At 36.5% G+C, this 15,755-nt stretch overlaps 1 protein-coding gene across 7 annotated transcripts in view; it reads left to right on the top strand.

Annotated features, from left to right (window-relative positions):
* The window catches only part of grp (serine/threonine-protein kinase grp), a 74,699-nt gene that overhangs the window by 19,388 nt on the left and 39,556 nt on the right, over positions 1–15,755 (top strand). For 3 of the 7 annotated variants that reach the window (XM_081758884.1, XM_081758882.1, XM_081758883.1), the window contains 4 exons: positions 5,542–5,765; positions 9,260–9,324; positions 12,197–12,322; positions 14,483–14,612. In XM_081758884.1, the coding sequence (XP_081615010.1) occupies positions 5,542–5,765; positions 9,260–9,324; positions 12,197–12,322; positions 14,483–14,612 (545 nt within the window). The remainder of the gene's footprint in view (positions 1–5,541; positions 5,766–9,259; positions 9,325–12,196; positions 12,323–14,482; positions 14,613–15,755) is intronic. The other 4 variants (XM_081758888.1, XM_081758886.1, XM_081758887.1 and 1 more) reach the window with 2 other exon arrangements.

The following is a 15,755-nucleotide window of genomic DNA, read 5'->3' as shown; positions in this document are numbered from 1 at the left end:
TAAAATCCATGGTTTTTATTGAAAGAACCAAAAAACCAGGTTTTTGGTTTAAACCAGGATTTTTTTGGTTTAAATAATTTACTCTGTATTTATATTAAATATGGACAGATATTAGTTTGTTTCCCCTTGGTGTTATTATGCAACAAGGTTATGCTGGAAGGGGTCACATAAGCTTAAAGCGGAATCCAATCCGCTTCTCGGCTTACATCCAAGAGAAATTGTCCATTTGGACACGAAACCGGGACCAATTGGTCACAAATGCGATTGCCGACTCACGAAGGACTTCTGATAAAAATACGTTGTACTGATCTTTACATAGGACAAAAAGAGAAACTACCGCCTTAGCGATTGGGAAAATCCTGTTACTATTTTAAATGTATTTGTATGTGAGATTTTAAGGCCAGTGTATCATAATCACTACGCTAAAACTGAGGTATTAAATTACGAATTTGGTATGTATATATAATTCAATAAAATTAAAACAGTCAAATCCAAGGTGATGTTGGAAGCTATGTAGGCAGTTGATAAATTTGGCAGTTTCTATCAATATATTTAAGCAACCTTGGCTTCTTTATAAAACAGGAATTCACTCAAGAATTATAATTTGGTTTCATTTCGTATGTTTAGGCTTAACATCCTTATGAAATACCAAGGTTATCACGGAGAAGACTTTCACTTAGAAGGACACCTCGAATCGCTAATTGGTTTACACTTGAAAGATGGATTGTGGTTCGACCAAGAATTAAACACGGGACCCCTTGATTAACCCATTTGTGCCCATTGTCGACATTTGTCGACAACCTCTGACGTCGACATTTGTGAGGTTTCGGAACCTCTGGGGCTGAAATAAAAATAGGGGTAAACGGTACAACTTTTTCCAGTGTCGGTTGGTATCACTGCCTACGATTAGGTCAGCTACATCCCGCTCCGTGTCACGTGGTGTGTATTTTGTAAGAGATGAAAAATATAAATAAATATTTCGAAAAAATAATTTGGGCAGAAATGGGTTAAAAGGTGAAAAGTAGATAAATGTAATGCGGATGGTTTGATATGTGGAAACGTCACCATGAAGTTCACACGACTTAAGGCATTTTTTTGTTTGTTTAAACCAGTTTTTTTTAAAAAAAACCAGCCAACCCTGCGTATCTACAACTGTCTTTTTGCAAGAATATAATTTGGTAATGATTTTGCAGCGTACTTTTAATGCTGATACTATGTGCATAATAGGGAAATGTATATTTGTGGTAAATTTCATAACATTATAAATACGAAATTTAGAATGAGTAATACAAACTGTTGCTAAATGGACAAGATAGTTTTATTTTCATTTTATTCTTATTTACTGCTCTTTAGACTTGATATTTTCCACATACATGTCTTTGCCGATTATACACATACTAACATAATAAGATACCGGGCAATTCGTTATCAAATTATATTCCTACAACATACTTATAGACATGAGACAATAATTTTGGACATGAGTGTACATAGAAATATAAATAAACTATTTTATTATAGTTTGGTTTGCGCATGCGTATCTTTTTGTACATAAATTAACAAATAAAACGTCAGTTTGTCTGAAAAGTTGAAGTATGCGAATTTTTTTTTTTTCGAACACTTCCGGTTCGAATTTTAAAATTCTCTTTTTACGGATAAGTCCGTTACCTGCTTTCCAAAAAAAAAAAAAAAAAAGTATCGCTTGTGTGTGCAACCATTTTGTCGCGAAAAATTCGAGAAATTGTCAAATTTTCAAAAATAGCAATTTTGGGCGCCATTTTCTCGAAAACACCGTACTTTAAAAATTCTGAAATTTTGTCAGATGGTTCAACCTTACATGAATAATACACACCGAATATCATTCTCGACCTATGCTTCATGAATTAACTTCAGCCTTTTGAAGTTAACGAAACTTCGCTAATTTTGATGTCAGTTGGCAACACTGGAAACAATAAAAATGCAACAATTTGTTGTTGATTGTGATTTACATTCATTAAATGAAAGTTTTTCCTATTTGTTTTTCTATTATTTTGCAAAAATGCTGATATAGTAAAATGAGCCTCCCCGACTTCCGCTTTCTTAAACCGAACTAATCTGAGGTGGAAATTGCGATTACGAAACACAAATTGTAAGTTTACTTGAAACGGCCATCCAGTTAATTCTGATCTATAAAAGGCCTGAACTATTACCTCAGTGATGATTTGGAATACTCCAAAGTCCCAATAAATCGGTCATTATATTGATCGAAAATGGAAGAAAGTTAAAAACAAAAAGTCGAAACTTTCTTACGCATTCCATGAAAGAAATTTACGGATTTTTTAAACAGAATAATCCCAGCATAAGAATGGGCCACTCGAAATTTTATAGTATTCGACCAAAATGGGTCAGTCCGCAACCTGCGAGGCAAGTGTGTTCACGTGTATTGTGCAAATTTTAAGTTAGCTGCTACTGCGTTGCAACAAATGAAAGGTGCAGTCTGTATTGAAGGTGTCAGGGGGACCTGTTTTCTTTAGTAGTATGATCCGTAGAAAATGACAACTGTTTTCTTCAAGAATGTGCTGAATGTCCTGGAGTGGAAGGAGTAAGTGTGGAGTCTTACTAATCCTGATGAAAACGAAAGTGTTACGTGTCCCATATGGGAAAACAATGATATCGTTAGAAAAAAAACTGTCATTTTCTTTTCGTATCGTACGCTGCTGGTTTAACTGTAAGAATTGTAATTCATGACATCAAGAAAATCCAGAGAATTAATCGCTACCGAAAAGCATCGTGTAAAATTTCAAGATACACATTCTATTTTACTTCATATGGACTTCGATGAAAACTGAACTGTTATCCTGCAGTGAGATTGAGTTATCACGGAAAAACGAGCAAATTTCCATCTTACGTCAGTGGTACATTATGAAACAACTGACAGTTTTGTTGTATTAAGTGATGACAAAACGCACGATTCGGTTCATGTACTCATAGCCATTGACAAGATTCTAAAAATACTCGAAGAAAAGCGAAAATATAGGTTATAGAAAAAGGTTCGAATACGTGAAAATAAGTATCTACAAATTCCCAAACGTGTCAGTGATTTCTGACACTTTAAAAATCGCTTTCAGATGTTCGAGATGCAGGCACGTCCGATAAAGTAGTGGTTTTTCAGTAAAACCGGCCATCCTAGAGGCTCTACGACTGTATTGGGGGGATTCTAAAGAATGTGGTAACGCGGCATAACCTTAGGCAAAAACAAATACGCATTATTAAAACAGAATTCGTGGGTATAGTGCAAGTACAAACTCAGGGTATTACTCTCTTGTTGCCTGCAACTGAATTCGACAATTTCCGGGAAAAAATAAATTAAATAAAAATGCAAGAATAGAAAAGTGTGCGATCGGTAACTGGTTTCAACGAAGTCACCTTTGGCTTTCTGAATATGCGAAGTTTTTATGGCAGTAATGGGTCACCATGAACAACTTCATGCTTCCCAAAATCAAGCTTCTGCAATTCAGAGTAGATTTAAGAAGTCTGCAAAAAGGAACTTTTGTTATATGCATATATGATAACCAGCGGTAGGTAGCAGAAATATTATGAATAAGTCATGAATTACGTGAAGGTGAAGTGCTGTTAATGCTTCCACATGGACCCTCAGCTGGGTACAGGTTTCCAGAAGACCATAAGAGAAGTGAAAATAAGTGTTTTATGACTATCGATAATATGCTATGAGTTGTGAAAGCACTGTTACATGCTGTTAGCGAAGACACCAAGCAAGCAGATGATCGGTTCATGTGAAAAAAAAAGTGATACAGTGAAACCTCTGAATAACGGACACCAATGGGACACGAATTTTTGTCCGTTACAGAAATTTAATTTCTCACAACGCAGTAATATACAGTAAATACATTATGTATCAACGTAAATACGCAAAATTCAATATGAAAATACTCTAATCAGTACGTATTTCAATAACTGGGAGGGATGAAGGAAAATATATTTCTGTTAAATGTTAAATTAGGGATAATTAGGGTAAGCGTTTTTCATTTATTTCAAATTCTCAGAACCTTCTCAAAAGATGTTAGGAAGAAACCCACTGACCGGCTGAACTCTTTTATTTAGCGAAAAATGCATGCTTTTTCCTCTACAAAGGTAATTCGTGTCCCATTGGTGTCCGTTATTCAGAGGTTTCACTATTTTGTTTCCGATGATCATTTTAAGTAAGTGGTTTTTTTTTTTTTTTTGGTAATCGTAATTTCCATCTTAGATTACTTCGGTTTAAGAAAACGGAGTAGGGAGACACTCATTTAACGGTATTTCGCTAACTTCAAAAGGCTGAAGTTAATTCATGAAGCATTGTTCGAGAATGATCTTTGGTGTGTTTATTATTCATGTGAAGTTGAACCATCTAACAAAATTTCAGAATTTTAAAATACGGAGTTTTCGAGAAAATGGCGCCCAAAATTTGAGATTTTTGAAAATTGACAATTTATAATTTTTTTTCTTCGACAAAATGGTTGCACACAGAAGCTATATTTATTTATTTTTCAGAAAGCGGGTAAGTAGGTCTTACCAACCGTGAAAACAGAATTTTAAAATTCGAACCAGAAGTGCGCGAAAAAATTCGCAAACTTTGACTTCTCAGATGATGTTAATTTATGTACAAAAAGATAAGCAAACCAAACTATAATAAAATATAGTTTTATATTCCTATCTACATATCACAACAAGAATTATAACTATAGCTGAATGGTGGGGCTCCGAAGTTGACCATTTTCCATGTTTTCTACAATTCATAAATTGTACTCCGTCTTTGACGGCCCATTACTAGGCGGGAGATTTTTTTTCGACAAAAAACGGGGGGGGGGTCTCTTAAAAGCATGTTTAGTTGCTATAAAAAAAAAAGTTTCAACAATATCGGAGATGGTGATGGTACAATTTTGCTTATTTTTGCCTGAGTTGAAATCGAAGGCATTTTTTCTGCTCGTGTGGCAGAATTGAACCATTGCTTTGAACAACTACAGCCGTTGCTTCATAGTTACGAATTGCTCTTGAGTGTTGAAGTGTGTGAAATCAAGATACAGTAGAATAGGTGTACATCTGAGAATATATATCTCTTGTTTTTGAAGAGCCTTATACGTACGTATTTGACACAGTATATTGTGTTAGAGATAAAAGGAAACTTACATGTACAAAATTCTATGTAAGGTCATAGATTTCTAAGTTACCTGCTGTGCTGTTTGCGTTGCATATGGACTTGTGTTCGATGTCCGGTGGAAAGACATCCTCAGATATGCTTGAAACAGATCAGTTTTAATGCTGAAAAGGAATTAACTCCATCTTATCTCCCACTCACATTCATGCTCAAGTAGGAGTAGACGTATCAGATTGAACGAAAATTGTGAAGTCTGAGTGAGTTTTTCTACGTAAACATCCTCGGATACGAAACTGGTACAAATTGTAGTCCGCTCGGTACTTATCTTAGTATTAATAGAAGCTATTTATCTTTTCCAGAGTTTAATATCACGTATAATGCAGTGCGATTTTAAACTTTGTTCGCAGAGTGAAGTTACTTGTAAACGAAACCTCAGGAGAGGCTGTTGCCATGAAAATAGTAAACTTGGAGAAACACCCTGAAGCAGCGTCAAGCATAAGGAAGGAAATCTGTATTCTCTCGATGTTAAAAGATCCTCATATCATCAAGTATTATGGGCAACGGAGGGAAGGAAATATGGAGTACATATTTCTGGAATATGCAGCTGGGGGAGAACTTTTCGATAGAATAGGTGAGATATAAATGCTTATAACTTGCTAGAAAATAATTTGCAATATCTCAGAACAATACTTGTAAATTTGAAGACGTTGCATTGTTATAGGAATATTCTTGGATAATTTGATTCTGTTCTGTAGGCACGGTTTTGTATTGAACAAATCAATTGCAATACATCAGTCCGATCAAATAGGATAGGGTGTGTATCGATCATGAAAGTCAAGAAATTTGGCTTTTGGGTTACGGTTTTCTTTATCTGAACAAATGTAAGTAAAAATTGCAAAATTTTGTTCTATAAAACGTCAAAATTCACCACCAAAAATGTCTGTGATCGGCTTTAGACGCTATGAAATCGCAAGCAAACCACGCTTCTATCGCATGGATGAAAATTCGGCCTAATTCGCACCCAAATTGTCTCGAGTGTTACGAAATTTTATGATTTGGTAAAGAAAAGGTCAAGAAAGTCACGAAATTTCATTTTGGAATTTTAGTAGACACCCTGTAGGACGAAAAAATCAAATACCGGAAATAGTGGCCCCCAGTATCTACAATACCGCCGTCGACTTAAAATCGGTTTAGCGAGATGTTGCAAATTTAGGAATACGATAATGTTTGTACTTGCAATAACTTATTTCATAAAGCTTTATTATATGAAGCTTTGTTTCGCCAGTTAATGCCCCATGGTGTGATTGTGCACCCAACCATGAATAAGCCGAGATTTCATTATCAGAAGAAAATGTTCAAGTTAATGGAAAAACTTGGCAGAAGCCAAACCGAGCGATTTTTGTGATTGTGCGGTCAGTAAAAGCTTAAATTTTTCGACCGTGAAAAGGCATGAATTCGATTATTTAAATTGAGTGGGAACTGTCATATGGTTTGCCTCTTTTAACTCAATTTCCGCCAAATGTGCATAGCAGCATTTCGGTGAAGATTTTTGTCTTTGAACAACAGAACGGCGTTCCATTATGTCCGATTTAATGAGAGGTTATCGTGTTTCAGTTACCGTTGAATAATGAACGGTTGATGGTTGAAATTCATGCTACGGAGAAGTAAATATTTTTGTTGTAGCCTACCACGATTATGCACTCATACTAAGGGAGTCAGATGAGGATATGATGGAATGCAAGAGAGAAGGAAACTGCGAGAAAATCAACACACACTGTGTTGATACACCACGAAGTTCAGTTGACCTTGCTATGGACAATCTTGAAACTCCATGCATTAAATATGAGCGCTCTATTACTGAACCACCAGACCCCGTAAAGACATCTTGAACATCTTGTAGACAGGTGATAAATCAGGAAGTATTTAATGTTCCAGATGTGAAGTGAATTACTTTTTGTGGTTTACTGTGTAGTAATTCCTTATTTTCACTAGAATCAATAGTTGCACTGTTGAAATTTGCTATCTGGTAAGTGACAATATTAAATGTCCCCAGGAAGAAATGTGCTTTAGACCAATAAGTATAGCTAGTTTTTCAATGATCTAAGGGTCGTTGAGATGGTGGCAGATTTTTTAAATTGTAGTGGACAAGATCACTAATACTGTACCCGCCGGGTTCAATAGAAAGAACGTGTTGAATACAGTTGACAAATGACACTGGATTCGTGAATAATTACTAAACTTCCAATTCGAATACATTGAGCTCAAATTAAACATGACAATACAAAAGGTACATTATATTGTTAGTGTAGTAACACAGCTTGTTTTGAAATGATTTGAACGATTGCGAGAGAACTGTATCGACTCATAAAATTGTATTGAAATACTTTTGACTACTTGATTTCATTTCAATCAGCTGCGGCGACAAGGCTGTCATCGTCTTCCGGGTAACTGGCAGACCCTGCATTTATAGATGTTGCACTAGAGCACTCTCCCGATTACGGATCTCCGTGGCTATTTCGTCCAACGGATGCGTCCACTGACAAGCTTCACTTGCTACATCTTTCGGACAGTGAGTAATGTCATCGCGTACTAGCCACCCAAATGAAGTGGTCTAACCGCTTGTGTATCGGCTAACGCATTTCTGTTTAGTGCATGACATTAACCGTTGGTATTGTGAAGACGGTCTTGTCCCACTGAGAATTAGGCACAATCTTATGGAATTCTCAGAATATTCATACCTCAGAACGCTTAGGAACACCTCAGTCTGTCAGGACTGGGTGTAATGTTGTCTTTAGCAGCCGCATTTTCATTTTATTCGTGAGATTGGAATAGCTACAGCATGACCAGCAAGAGGTGGTCTCGGACAGCTCGTGATGTTGCCACTACTCATGTGTCAAGAGTTTTTTCGGTGCATCTATAGTGGCAATTTAATTAATGGTGTAAGGCAGTGACCGTGGTTGGTAACGTTAGTACCAAAGTAGGGTCTGCATTGTCTCTCCACATGTGGTAAGAAACGTCAGAGACCATCTCTTGCTTGCCCTGCTATAATACAGTCTGAAGTTTTTTTTCTTCGAATTGTTGCAATTTTTCTATTTTTTGTTTATTGTAAGTCTTTATTACCTGTTTTAAAGATATATATATATATATATATATATATGGTGGTCTAAAAATGATGCCTACGGACTAAAAAGTATTATTCTATAAGTAAAAACAAAGCAAAAAATATGTAAAATATTGTATAATTTTCGGGTCCTGGTCTGGAGATGCGAATTGCACGATGTGACAATGTCGCAGATAAAAAAAAAAAAAAAAAAAAAAAAAAAAAAAAATACAAATCTACCTGTCTATCAAGAAGTATGTCGATTCTCCAAAGATAAAGTTAGACAATATACGTTGACACTAGCACCACTTCCTACCTAACATTTGTTGCAACTACTTGGTGGATTCGTAGAGCAATTCTAATTTTTCCAAGTTAATCTGCGGAGCTGCCACATAGTGAAATTTTGATATCCTATAGCAGTTGGAGGCCCTAGTAAGCTTGCCTTTATATAGGATTTTACCTTTAACCTAAAGAGTAGCGCTCTTATTCGTGGGCGCATGTGGAATAAATTTTTAAGGAAGTTTTATTTTGTATTTTTGATTGTGTTCGCAATTATGCTTATTGTAATGACTACATGTAGCCTCGCTGTTGACGCCCTCATTAAAACATAATCATTAATTCACTTCCTCGAGTTGTTTCCCCATTGTCATAGTTGGAAGTGCATGGTGTTTAGCGACTTATAATTTTGTTAGGTCTGTTGAGTTTCGTACAAATTTTCAGAACTACAATCTATGGAACTTCAGTGTTGGTAACTTAAGTTAGACAACAGGCCGGGTTCCTTCAAACTGGGAAGTTAGGAAAAACTTCGAAGGAAGCATCATTGTAAATTTCGTTGCCACTTAATTTTGTATCAACTACTTCTTCAGAAGTCATACATAAGAAGCTGTTTTTTCTGAATAATTTGGCCTTCAGCAGATGTCAACGGCCACCGAGTAATTTTTTCTGACGTCCAGTATATTAGTTTGCTATATGACGTTCAGTTTTTGCTGTATTAGCTTCATATGTATAAATTTTTCTGTAAACAGAACCAGATATCGGAATGCCTGCTTGGGAGGCTCAGAAGTACTTTCGGCAGTTGCTGTCCGGAGTGGTAAGTGCCCTTTTAAGGTTAAAGTAGTTCACTACAGAGAAAACCTTTGGTCTCAGTTATCCGTGCAGAAGCTGATCTGTTTTCATCCAAACAGTTGTTTCGTACTTACGATATTCCACATTATCACCATTTATCATGGTTGGATATGGCCACATGGTATCGAACATTGCACACCACAGCTTCCGTTGCAGCTGTACCACGTATTTTGCCCTACTCCTGTTGGCAGGCTTTACAGGAAGTCACAAGATCACAATAATACTTGGGACTCAGAGGGGGAATTCTCAAACTGAATAGCATGGATATTACGTGCTGCTACGATGCTGTGGCCGTGTAACTTGAACAAGTGCAATTTCACGTTGTGGGTGTTGCCATATATTAGTTGTATTTCGTGTTTGTAAACTAGAGGCATGTTCCTGCAACTGCTTTTCGATTTTACGAATTTTGAGCTTTCGTCTGTATCAAAAATCAGTAACCACGTAAGAACAGTTTGAGAAACTCCTTGCACTGATGTAGATAAATCACTTTTTCATATACAATTCCATAGTGATGGATAACTTTTCCAGTCACTTCGGTAGGTCTACGCTTCGTCCATTGCTCCATCAAATTTCCAACGGTCACCAGGTAGGTGATGCTTATACAGGTTTAATCTCTTGCTCTTTCGCTCCTCAATATGCCATGGTGTTAACGCACACATTTTGACCTTGCAGACAGTTGCACGATTCACTGTTTGGGTTACATGTAATAGTTTGGTCATAACACCGTGGTAGTGGAATCTCACATGCCGCAATACTCGGATTTTTCTTAGCACAGGACTTGTTTCGCTTCCTCCCTTGGCTATGATTTCGTTGGTGATGGCATACTGTGTTGTGGAGTAGACGCTGTACATAACGTTTAACTATAAAAACGCTGATAGTTGCTTGTCTACCACAAAGCCTTGTTTCGACACTTTTATCGGGGGAACGCTACTTTGTATGTAAAAGAGCCATGACATACCGTTCTGAAGAGCGATTTTTTGGGGCGGCATTTTATTCATTACAGCACATTTATCCTTATACACGTGTGTATAGTTCCGTTGCTTTGTGAAACGTGGTTTGACAGATTTTACTGTTTGCAAGTACTTCGGTTGGAAAGGGGTCAGCTTTTGTAAGTAGAACTAGGTATAATTAGTCTTTTAGTTTGAAGTAAAAGCTTGTGCTACCATGCTTTATTATAAGAAAAATTCGTTAGAATACTCTTTAAGTTTAGACTTAAAATAATCCAGATGGTTATTTCCACAAATTCATAATTATATTCCATTATGAAGTATTGAGGGAAGTTTCCTCATTTGAACGTTCTTAAAGCTCTTCGCTAAATTCAAACCTGCTTTTTTATTCGTAGTGATTAAGAATATTAAAAGTAGAAAGTGAGCCAGTTTTTGTTTCCGTACGGACCAGTTGTTTGCATCCAAATTTACACATTATACTCAAGATATTGGAAGCATTTAATAATTCATGTAATATTTTGTAGATACCATTTGGGTCTTAATTCAAAAAAGTCGGGATAAGTTTAGCGAAGAGCCTAATATGCTCTTTGTATTCAACCAATATAACAGTTAACGCTCACTGCTGTCAGTAAGTCATAATTGATTCATATATCAGCTTTGTTTGTTCAATTATCACTGAGTTCATCAGATGATACCTATAAAGTTATTTGCTTTTACTGCTTTCTCTAAGCTACCATTGTAATTTTATCCTGTATATATAATGGTAATGGTTTAAAAATAATCTACGTAGATCTGATTAGTAAGATTGAAAAACAAATTATTACGCGCTGGTAATATGCTCTCTGTACGTTTTTGAAGGGTTTGGTTTACCAAAAACTTTTATCTTCAAACTCTTATTTACTGTCCGTCCGAGAGAAAGGGAAGAAAGTCAGTCTATATGAATCGCCAGGATGTACACTCATGTCCAAAATTATTGTCGCATATCTATAACTGTTTTCTTGATTTTGGAATATAATTTGATAATGATGTTGCAGGGTACTTTTAATACTGATACAATGTGTATAATCGGAGAATGTAAATTTGTAGCAAATTTCATAGGGAAAGAATTATAAATACGAAAATTAGAATGAGTAAAACAAAATCTTGCTAAATGGAGAATAAAGTTTTATTTTCGTTTTATTGTTCTTATTTACTGCTCTTTTGACATGAAATTTGCCACTTACATGTCTTTGCTGATTATACACATACTAACGTTGTAAGCAATACCGGGCGAATTCGTTATCAAATTATATTCCTACAACATATTTATAGACATGCGACAATAATTTTGGACATGAGTGTACATGTGAAAAGTTAGGGATGGAGTTCGTTGGATTTATTCCATCCACTGGAAGTGGGAGAAATCAGCAGTTTCCAGATTTAATATGAATCACTGTAGAGTAAAAATTAGTAGAGCATAGACTTAACAGGAAAAAGCTGTTTTCTGCAATCAAACTTCTCAAGAAAATATTTCCATCTCCACTCTTCATCTCTACTAAAACCGGTAGAAATTTTCCAGTTTGTATTGAGAAAATATTTACTCAATCTTAAATCTGTTATGACAACTAAGAAGGAATGGACAGTGAGGGGGGCGGGAAGGAGGAATACATTGATGAGACTGGAGGCGGTGTGCAATTTAAATTTGTACTGCCGTCTCTCCAGTTTCCTTAAGTACATCATAGTTTTAGCGTGGTGAATTCTGGCCAGGGGGAATACGATTTTTACGCTGTGACTAACTAAACTCCTTTACCTGTTATAAGCTGTGATATTTATTCTTTGTCTTTAACTGCATAATTCCGCTTTCGGAATGAGTTATACACTCCAATGATAATCTCCTTTGGTTTCATGTAGGAATACCTTCATAGCATGGGCGTGGCACATAGAGATCTAAAACCCGAGAATTTATTACTGGATGTCCATGATGATTTGAAAATCACTGACTTCGGAATGGCTACTTTGTACAGACATCAGGGACGGGTAAGTGTTTGGTAAAATATGTAAACACTTCCCTCACATTTACTTCACTGCATCCGTTTCGAGATGTTCATCTTGCAATGTGGACTTCAATACCAGGAAGAGATGAAAGTAACTCGGCTCTTCGAGTCTATGGAAAGTGGGGTGGGTGTTATCGTTAAGAAGGGTTACAGCAGTTAATAGGAGACTAGGTTGCTTATGTCGGGCCTGGTGTCTGGTCCTTAACGATAAGACTCACCCATACTTAGCACGCAAACAATTTACAGTTGAAGAATTAAAGTTGGAACGGCTGGCCAACTCTCCATAAAGCCTCAATTTAGCGGGTTTTTTTTTTGTTTGTTTGTTTGTTTATTTGTTTTGTTCTGCATTGGAAGGTGAATGTTTCAAAACAGATGAAGAGGTGAAGCGGAATGTGAGGGAGCGTTAAAGAGCCAGAGCTCTAATGTTTGCAAAGGGTTTGGACAGATTGGTGCAGCGGTGAGAAATGCCTGAATCTCAATGGGGATTATGTGGAGAGGTGAGGAAGGATTATAATTTTCTGTAAATTAGTAGCTGTAGAGTACTGGGCATTGTTTCTGTGACTGGAAGCTTGACTTGTACAATTTCTCAAAATTGATTTTAACTAATTTGATTTTTGAAATTTTGTGGTACTAGTTCAACCATTCTACTATATGATTCCTCAAAAAGCCCGTCACCTGTTTTCAGACAAATTAGTATGAAAATTCCCGTCAAACTACAGGAATTCTGCTTTGAAAGAGTTGAGAACCATATTATAATACTTAACGGAAGGGGTACTTCTGTTTGAAGGCAGAGATGTCGTATGTGACTGGGAATTCTTGACTTTCACTGTAAATAACATTGTTCTAGTTTTTATATTGGCTTTTAAGAATTTCCCAGATCGTGTTCATAAATGCAGCTCAATTTCAAAAACATTTTAAGTGGTATTGAAAGTTGGTTAATACATCCAAATCTTACATATTCCTGTAGTTACGTGGTTACGTTAAATACAAGTAGTATAATTAAATAATTAGGCTTGAAGTAAATAACTGACAAAAAGAAGTTTCAACTGACAGCTTTACAAAGAAGTAATGTGCCATCCTTTAACATCCTTTGGTTCAGATTTTTAAAATTTTATGCTAGGTAGGTATTTATTTAGACGTAATAATCTTGACTCCAGCTTCTGCGAATGGAGACTATAATTTCAGGGCTTTTCCACAAAGTACGGAAAGGCATTCAAATTAGTATCTTCTCCAACTTACATTTTTCAAAATGTTGCAAGAATTGCTAATAAATCACGGGAGAATGTACAGACGGGCAACTTCCATATGCGCTATTGAAATCAATTTAGATTGTCTGCACGGCGAAAAAGCCAATCAATGTTCGATGGGCTGATGATTCGTCGTAAATGTGATTGCACTGCCTTAAGTTTTCGAACGTGACATAGGTTATTATTGTAACCAGCATATTCTTAATCTGCTTCGCATCTCAGCGTTAAATATAGTGCAACATCAGATTAGCCGTACTAAATAACTGTTGTATAAAGTTTTTCACTGGTAACCTTTATAAAAGTATATATTCTTGTTGCCTGGGTTTCTTTATCTTCCTACCTCTGTATCGAACTTTAAAATAATTTGTACAAACTAGATCATATACAACCAATATAAAAGCAGACGGTAGCAGTACACACACTGTCATCCACCATGTGCTGCTAGAGACGAATTAATGTTTATCTTGTGAGCAATTAACCAAACTTATATGATTGGTTGGATTTGAGATATCGTCCCTTTCAGCAGCGGGGCTATAAGGCGCGAACCTACAGCTTAACGTGAGATCCGTGCCATTATAAGCTTTTGCCGGGTATCGAAGTAGTCTTCTACCTAAAAGCGCCTACTCTAACCATATAGCCATGGGGGAGCTCCAGTTATGTCGTGTGATTTGAAATTTACTAATCATTCTGTTAACTATTACTTCGTTGCAATGTTAGACAGGTGGTGTAGTAGTAATAATGAGAATTCCATGATACTAATGTTGAAAATATATAAATAATTGAGAAACTGCTTTGAGTTGAAGAAATTCTAGTCGTGTAGCAGCGTCACTTTATTTAGTTCCTCTTGGAATTTGTACGGAGTTCAATACCAATTGTCGATTACTATTAATTTCCAGGAACGCCCTCTGGAAAAAAGATGTGGTACTTTACCGTACGTTGCGCCTGAAGTTCTCATTAGGCCTTACCATGCAGAACCAGCTGATGTTTGGTCGTGCGGCATAATTTTGGTTGCAATGCTGACTGGAGGTTAGTAATTTGATCCAAGCATGTCGTAACTTCTAGTATTTGTTAGTTATAAAGAAATTAAATTTTCCACTCTTATAATTTCTTGCAATAACTCAGTTTGACTTCCCTGTTCCCGGTGAGACAGCATTGAACACACTTCATTGGTTCAGATCGCATTTCAAACTGTAGGGCTTGCGGCTGACAAAGGACGTAAATACGAAGAATGTAGTTTTCAAATGATATCTATATAATTCTACGAAGGGATGGAATGCTATCCAATGGTAGTGCCTCTTTAAGGAGTTTATCCCAGGTGTGAGAGTTGTTAGTAACACATTCTGTTGGTTTCTGAAAGTTTCCAGTTTCATTTCACCATTTTTTCCTAACGAGTTAGGTCAGTCTTCAGTAGTCTTCACCACTCATACTAGTCATGGAACATTGGCGTAAAAGTTCGTATGTGAAAATGAGAAAGACATTTTTAATTTTTAATTAAAACAATTATTATATATGATACTGGAGATACAGTAAGAGTTAACCACGCGGAAACCACTGTTGAAAGTCATATTTTTAAAAATAATAATAATATATACTCGTTAATACAGACGAGGGTAAGGTAATAAGCACCTGCAATTTTTATTACCAATAGTACAATGTTTTTATTCATCTTTCATCTGTCACCCTGTTTTTCAGTGTAGCTGATCCACTATTGCACAAGCATTCCTACACCTGCAAATAAGGTTTTTGGTTAAGCAGCAAGCCTTAATACTTTCTTCACTCTTCAGAGTTGAATCGACGGCCTCTGAGGGCTCTTTAAATGGGACAAACCGATGGTAATCCGACGGGGCGAAATCGGACCTCTATGCAGGATGCTCCAACACTTCGAAACGCAGCGTCTAAAAATTTGAGCGGTGGGCGGCGATATATGGATTCCCATTGTCATGCATATTCCGGCAATCGATCTGTGATTAATACGAATTGCAGGCTTCAGGTTGCTTACCAGTATATCACTATCTTTTACTGTTTATATTTGACCTCTGTTCCAAGTAATATTCCAGAGTTGGTTCTTGAGTCCCGAACCACTCAGCATACGGGAGATCGAAGTGCTTCCATTCCATGCTCTAGCGTTCTCTCTCTGGCTCAGTGATGGATCTAAGTTTAATCTCCAGT

The sequence above is a fragment of the Thermobia domestica genome, chromosome 5 (assembly GCF_964235325.1).
Source record: "Thermobia domestica chromosome 5, izTheDome1.hap1.1, whole genome shotgun sequence".
NCBI classification, from domain to species: domain Eukaryota; kingdom Metazoa; phylum Arthropoda; class Insecta; order Zygentoma; family Lepismatidae; genus Thermobia; species Thermobia domestica.
This window is presented reverse-complemented; position numbering and strand designations above follow the sequence as displayed.